This window comes from Pan paniscus, chromosome 14 (genome assembly GCF_029289425.2).
Source record: "Pan paniscus chromosome 14, NHGRI_mPanPan1-v2.0_pri, whole genome shotgun sequence".
NCBI classification, from domain to species: Eukaryota; Metazoa; Chordata; class Mammalia; order Primates; family Hominidae; genus Pan; species Pan paniscus.
In genome coordinates this window covers 40781312-40789101 of record NC_073263.2, presented here as the reverse complement: position 1 = coordinate 40789101, position 7790 = coordinate 40781312, and the positions used below count along the sequence as shown (strand labels likewise).

General features: G+C 39.4%; 1 protein-coding gene across 7 annotated transcripts in view; it reads left to right on the top strand.

Annotated features, from left to right (window-relative positions):
* The first annotated feature begins 549 nt into the window (after positions 1-549).
* Positions 550-7790, top strand: part of MTRF1 (mitochondrial translation release factor 1) — a 49806-nt gene continuing 42565 nt past the window's right edge. Inside the window, exons 1-3 of one of the 7 annotated variants that reach the window (XM_014347423.5) lie at positions 550-818; positions 901-1111; positions 3474-3896. In XM_014347423.5, coding sequence (XP_014202909.1) covers positions 1081-1111; positions 3474-3896 — 454 coding nt within the window. In that variant the 5' untranslated portion in view covers positions 550-818; positions 901-1080. Of the gene's footprint in view, positions 1114-2055; positions 2174-2215; positions 2341-2562; positions 2698-3473; positions 3897-7790 lie in introns of all 7 variants that reach the window. The other 6 variants (XM_008958731.5, XM_055096667.2, XM_055096668.2 and 3 more) reach the window with 6 other exon arrangements.

Here is a 7790-nt window from a genome sequence, read left to right as displayed (position 1 = left end):
GCAATTGTTTATTAACTTGAGTTTTCATTCTTCACTTAATCAGTGGTTCATAAGCTATGAATCTAGGTTGAGCCCCTACATTCCCATGTGCAAAGAACATTATAAAATCACTAACATGTGGAAATACACGGTCTCCTAACTTTTGGGGCTGTTGCTACTTTTAAAATACAAATTTATTTGTATTATCCTTTAGTCATTAGGTATTTTCTGAAGCAATGGAAGCTGAAAGTATAGAAATTACACGCAGAATCTTCTACATTTGTGGATGATGTAAAAGGAGTCTTTATTTTTTTTAAATATCGGAAAACAGTGCTTTAGGGGCTTCTAATATATAAGGAAATTATTGTAATTTCACATGCAATATGTTCTAAATCTTGATCTCTTAATCAGAATCGTAAAGAATCTCTCTTCTAGGTTTGCAGTTAACGGTGAAAACCAAAAACTCCACATTTGGCTGGATAGTGAGTGGAGGGGGTTGGAGGCTGCCGCAAGGTAAACTACAACTCCCAGGATTCTTTGGTGGGCGCTCTGGGAGTTGTAGTTTAGTCCCACCTTGGCCCCTCCCTCCCTCCCTCCCTCCCACCATCTCCACCCCCGCTCTGGGCTCACGCCCTGGATAAGGACGGTGCGGGGGCGGTTGTCTGATGACAATTTCATTCTCGTTTTGTCATTTTTCTCATTTAGCTCATTTTTGTCATTTTAGTCCATTGTTAGGCATGCTCAAGGACAACTCCTCCGGAGAGCGGTCGTGGCGGAGGAGAGGCCGGGAGCGTGCGTTAACCCGGAAGAAGTGAACCAGGAAGTGAACGTGATCGCGGGTTTGTCGGGCTGAAATGTGGCGGGTCTCGGAACGTTCCGACCTCAGTAAAGAGAGCTAACGTGTATTCTTCTTTTTCTTAGGTACTCACAGTTCTTTCCTGATCTTCCCCGCCGCCTCCTGTATTGCCTCTTTATGGAATCACTCCATATACTGAGTTACACAGCATGATTTGCCCGTGCTGCTGCCCCGCGGGCTGTAGCTTCTGACCTGCCTACACTCAGAACTTTCCCCAAAGCATCAGAGTAATACTGTTAACTGTGATGGGTAATGGAGAAGTCGTGCTGTTCTCAGGTGTAGTTAACCTTGGAGAGTAAACATCTTGTTTTGTTTTGTTTTGTTTTCCTTAATGTTGAGATTCATGACCTTGAAAATTATGCATTCTACTACTGTTCCTAAAATGGAAATTTTAGCAATAAGTATTCGTACAAACATATATTTGTCATCCTTTTATTCTGTCTGTTAGCAAATGGATACACTTTCTCTAACGTGCTTGAAATACGGGGGTGGTGGATTGTAACGTTTGTGACAGCTGGCCATTGGTGCTTTCTTCAACAGTTCTTTTAATAATGTGATGCAGTATCCTAAAATCTATCAGTAGAACTCTGGAAACTGAATATTTTAAAGACCATTCTGAATGTTTCATTTCCTAGGTGATAATGCTAAGTTAACAGACTTATAGTGAACAAATAAGCTAATATATCAATGCACCTCCTAGCATAGTAGGATCACTGGAGACAGTAAAGTTTGATTTTGATAAATGTTGATCCTTCTTTTTTTGAGTTGAGTCTCACTGTGTTGCCCAGGCTGGCCTTGAACTCCTTGGCTCAAGTGATCCTCCTGCCTCAGTCTCCTGGGTAGCTGGGACAATAGGTGCATGCTACTGTGCGTGGCTTGACCCTTATTTCAACTTTGAACCTTAGAGTTTTTCTTAGAACACTTTATATTTTCCCTTTCTTACTCAGTAAGACCATTGTGTACTTTTGTTAGCTCTTGATTATCTCTGTTGGAGGGGAGGAGAACAGAAAATTATTGTACACAGCCAATTTCACCTAACCTGTAATTTTTTAAACTAATTTTTTTATGATTATGAAAGTATTCCATGCTACATGGGCAAGAAACTTGGAAAACACTGAAAAGTAGAAAAAATAGCAAGCAAAAGGTATTCACAATCTCACAACTAGAGATCATTTTGTTAACATTTTGGTATATTTCTTTTTTTTTTTTTTTTGAGACAGCGTGTTGCTTTGTCGCCCACGCTGGAGTGCAGTGGTGCGATCTCAGTTCACTGCAACCTCCACCTCCCAGGTTCAAGCGATTATCCTGCCTCAGCTTCCCGAGCAGCTAGGACTACAGGTGTGTGCCATCACACTCAGTTAATTTTTTTGCTATTTTTAGGAGAGATGGGGTTTTCCCATGTTGGCCAGGCTGGTCTCGAACTCCTGACCTCAGATGATCTGCCCGCCTCGGCCTCCCAAAGTGGTAGGATTACAGGCGTGAGCCACTGCGCTCAGCACATTTTGGTATGTTTCTTATTTAACTTTCTTTTTAAAAAATACTCTATGTGCTTTTTTTTTTTTTACATGTATACCTTATATTGTAGAATATTTTTTAAATGTAATTGAGATTCTATTTTGTTCCTTGCCTTTCTTGCTTAATATAGTTGTCCCATTTAATATAATTGTAGAGCTTTTCACCAGCCCTACTTTCTTGGTCTATTAATACTTGAACTTTTCTTCCTTTAGGATCTCAGCTAAATGGGAAGCATTTTTGAAAAGAGATTGCACAATTGAGAGTGAAAATTACTGAGTCCTGAACAGGCAACTTATATTCTATTACCAGCTCTGTCTCCATCCAGCCGACTGAATAGTCGTGATTAAGTTACTTGACTTCCTTGGATATCTAGATCCTTAAAGTTAAAGAATTATACAAGATAATAATATTTTCTTCAAACTTTAGAAAATGACTTTATGAACCGCCTTAAGTTTGTATGTTTTCATAGCTTTCAAGAGCTTGTTTACACACTCAATTCTAGATTCTAGATACTTTCTAGAAAATAACTGACTTAACTCATTCAATTGATATATTTGTTAGTTGTACTCCTACTCATATGCTTCAGTTAATTATATATGTTGAACAGGTAGGAGCAGTGCTGTTTTTATTTATTTTAATATGTTATTCATACATTTGAAGAATTATGTTATTTCTGTAGGCAGCTGAATTTTTTTTTTTTTTTGAGACAAAGTCTTGCTCTTGTCCCCCTGGCTGGAGTGCAATGGCATGATCTCGGCTCACTGCAACCTCTGCCTCCTGGGTTCAGGCAATTCTCCTGCCTCAGACTCCTGAGTAGCTGGGATTACAGGCGCCTGCCACCACGCCCGGATAATTTTTGTATTTTTAGTAGAGACAGCGTTTCACTATGTTGGCTGGGCTGGTCTCGAACTCCTGCCCTCAGGTGATCCGCCTGCCTCAGCCTCCCAAAGTGCTGGGATTACTGGCGTGAGCCACTGCTGCCGGCCGGCAGTTGAATTTTAAGACTGTGGAGCTGGCTGAGGCAGTAAATGAAACAAGATTTCTTGATGTTCCTTCCAGGTTTATTATGCATGTATCTTTAGAGCTGATTTTTTTTTTAAAGACTGTGTTTATTGTATTTCAGATGCTGAGATGAATCGTCACCTGTGTGTTTGGCTTTTTAGACATCCATCTCTTAATGGTTACCTCCAGTGTCACATCCAGCTCCATTCTCATCAATTTAGACAGATACATCTTGATACAAGGCTGCAAGTTTTTAGACAAAACAGGAATTGCATTCTTCATCTGTTAAGTAAGAATTGGTCCAGGAGATATTGCCATCAAGACACCAAGATGCTCTGGAAGCATAAAGCACTACAGAAATATATGGAGAACCTGAGTAAGGAGTACCAAACACTTGAGCAATGTCTGCAGCATATCCCTGTGAATGAAGAAAACCGAAGGTCCTTGAACAGAAGGCATGCTGAGTTGGCACCTCTTGCAGCCATTTACCAAGAAATTCAGGAGACTGAACAAGCAATTGAAGAATTAGAATCAATGTGTAAAAGTAGGTAAAAGATACTTATGTGTCCTGCATAAGGGCTATGAAAAAAAAAACCACACACTTACATGCGTGTGTGTAAGTACAGATTTGATTTTCTAAGTTAAAGCTTTATTGAACTTAGTCTTTGTTTTTTTTTTCCCACAGAAGCAGGGTCTCACTTGTTGCCCAGGCAGGAGTGCAGTGACTCAATCGTAGCTCACTGTAACCTGTAAGTCCTGGCCCCCCACTTCAGCATCCTGAGTAGCTAGGACTATTGTGCCAGGGCTTTCCAAAGCGATATGATTATAGCCACCGAGCCACTGAGGCTGGCCTGAACTCAGTCTTTTAAAAAAACCTACAAGTAATAAGCTCAACACTTGGAAAGAACAGGACTCTGTACCCAGAGTATTTGACACACTTTAGCTACTAAAGATCAATGTACTAAGTAAACAGGCTCCTCGTGGTACTTCCCGTGGTCTCAAGGTCTGGGAGACAAAATGTTGGTCTTTTCAGAAGCTTTATTTTATTGAGCAGACCTTTATTGAACACTGTACCTACATACTAGGGCTACATATACAGTTCCTACCCCATCAGTGGGCTTCTATGGTCCAGTGAGAGAAACTTATTTAAGTATTGTTTATAATGTGAGACCTGCTCTACTAGAGGGAGGCACAGTTTCATGGGAGCAAAGAGGAGAGGGCACTCAAACTAGCCTGGATTGATTGGGTAAAGCTTCCTGGAGGGGACTGCGCGTTAGTGGAGCCAGGAAGGAAGCTTTTATTTTTTATTTTTTATTTTATTTTATTTTTTGAGACAGAGTCTTGCTCTGTCACCCAGGCTGGAGTGCAGTGGTGCAATCTCGGCTCACTGCAACCTCTGCCTCCTGGGTTCAAGCTATTCTCCCACCTCAGCCTCCCAAGTAGCTGGGACTACAGGCCCCTGCCACCATGCCCAGCTAATTTTTTTTGTATTTCAGTAGAGACGGGGTTTCACCATGTTGGCCAGGCTGGTCTCAAACTCCTGACCTCAAGTGATCCACCCACCTTGGCCTCCCAATGTGCTGGGATTACAGGCATGAGCCACCATGCCCAGCCAGTACTTTATTTCTTTTCATTACTGAATTATATTCCATTGTATGGATATACCACATTTTATTTATCCATTCATCAGTTGATGAACATTGAGTTGTTTCCACTTTTTGGTTATTATAAATAACAATACTGTGAACTTTTGTGTACAAGTTGTTTTGTGGACATAGATTGCTGGTTCATGTGGTAACTCTGTTTAACCTTTTGAGGAACTGCCAGACTGTTTTCCAAAGTGACTATAACGATTTTACAGCTCTACACATAGCGTATGAGGGTTCCTATTTCTCCACGTACTTGCCAACACTTATTATCCGCCCTTTCAATTATTGCCATCCTATGAATGTGAAGTGGTGTGTTATTGTGGTTTTGATTTGCATTTTCCTGAAGATTAATGATGTTGAGCATCTTTTCTGGTGCTTATTTGGCCATTTGTGTATCATCTTGGGAGAAATCACTGTTCAGATCCTTTGCCAGTTTTTAAATTTAATTGTCTTTTCATTATTGAGTTGTGAGTGGTCTTTATCTTCTAGGTAAAAGTCCATGATCAGATATATGATTTGCAAAAATTTCCCATTCTGTGGTTTTCTCTTCACTTTTTTGATACTGTCTTTTGAAGCATGATATTTTTAAATTTTGATGATGTCCAATTTATCTTTTTTTCTCTTGTTGCTTGAGTTTTGGGAGTCATATCTAAGAAAATTGCCTAATCTAAGGGCACAAAGGTTTACATCTGTGTTTTCTTACAAGACTGACGTATTTTTTATTTTTATCCCATGCATTTAGGTCTTTGATCTATTTTAGTTATTTTTGTATATGGTGTATTTATTTTTTATTTTTTATTTTTTTATTTTTTAAGAGATGGTCCCTCACTCAAACTCCAGGGCTCAAACAATCCTCCTGCCTCAGCCTTCTGAGTAGCTGGGACTACCGGCTATTTTTTATCTTAGTTTTTTATTTTAGTATTTCTCAATACTGCTATTGCCTCTACCTTTTTTCTCTTATGAAAATTTTCGAAAATTTTTATACAGAAGTTGAGAGAAAAGTTTAATGAACTAACCTATGATTCAACATTTATCCAGATTTGGCTATTAACTTTTAGTTTCTAGATTTTCTTCTGTGCTTCATCTTGTTTCATTTAGCCTTAGCAGTATTATGTGATACACAGGCCAGTCACTGTTATACCTGTAAAGTCCTGGATTTTTGAAGCCTTCCATTTTTCTGCCTTCTATTGATGGTACCACAAGTCTCTTACGTAGGTTTAATGGAGATTTTTTTACTCTTTTGCATAATGCCACACAGATTTGTAGTTAATTAGTTTTGAGAAGGTTGCTTGTGTATAGTAGAAGTTTATGAAATGCATTCTAATTAAATTGGCATAACTTCTTTCAGCCTTGGTTGTATCATGTATAATATTAGATTGGATTACATCATTTCTAAAGGCTCTACTACCTCTACAATTTTTCTATAATAATAGTAATAATAGCTACATTTACAAAGTCCTCTTATGTGCTAGGCACTAAGCTCAGTGGTTTACAAATATTATCTCATTTGAATGTTCAGGTAACCTTATGAGGTAGGATATATGATTATTCCCCCTTCCCCTTTTTGTTTCTTTTAAGAGACAGAGTCTTGCTCTGTGGCCCAGGCTGGAATGCAGTAATGTAATCATAGCTCACTTTAACCTTGAACTCCTGGACTCAAGCAGTCCTCCAACCTCAGCCTCCCAAGTAGCTGGGACTACAGGTGTGTGCAACCATTCCCAGCTATTTTTTTTATTTTTAGTAAAGATGAGGTCTCACTGTGTTGCCCAGCCTGTGTTTTCCCTCATTTTACACATTTTATAGATGAGGACATTGAAAGGTTAAATTTGCAAAGATCACTCAGCCAGCGAGGGGAGAAGCAAGGATTTGAACCCAAGCAATGAGATTCCAAAGCCTCTGCTCTTATCCACTGCTTGATGGATGATTCAAAGTCCAGTAGGGTCTACCTCTGTGATGTAGCTTGCATGAGTCCTGTTCTATTCCTTCCACTAATTTATATCTTCATTACATCTCTGACTTAGCTGATTGCAATCAATTCCTAACTTGTAGCCCTACCTCTAGGCGTTCTAGTTCAAGTACAATCTTATTCATGTTACTCACCTGTTCCCATTGTCTATAAGTAGAGATTTCTTGGTTTGGTATTTAAAAGCCCCTGCAGAGTAACCCCAGCCTCTCCATGTACTATGTTAATTCTCTTTGCATATTCTGCCTTCCAACCAAAATAGACAACTTGCCATTCTCTGGATATATTCGTGCTGTCCCATGTCTGTATCTTTGCCCACGTTGTTAACATGCTTGGTTCACCTTGTTAAAAGCCAGTCCTCTTACAAAGCTTGGCTGAGATGTCATACTTTGGCTTCAGTACCCTTTGCAAAACAAGTGTGGTTGCCTTTCTCTGTTTTGTATTATAATCCTTTATGTAACTGTCTTAACCTAAGCCCCTAACTCCATTGTCTGTTCTTCAAGGTCAGGTCCTGTGTCTTACTCATTTTTCTATCCTCTGCAGCATGAAACATGGGACATAATAGGTTCTCAAATCTTTGTTGATATAATAAAATTGAATTAGACGGATTCTACAGGTTTACAGCAAATAATAAGAGAACGCAAAAATAATTTTATATGATTGCAAATCAGAAGGTTTTTCTGATACCTTTGAATCAGCAGATATCTATAAAGTAATGTCAGCCTGGTTTCCATTTGTGGCATATGTGCACAATGTGGTACTAGTGGTGACATTAAAATTCTACAACAGGCCGGGCGCGGTGGCTCATGCCTGTAATCCCAGTACT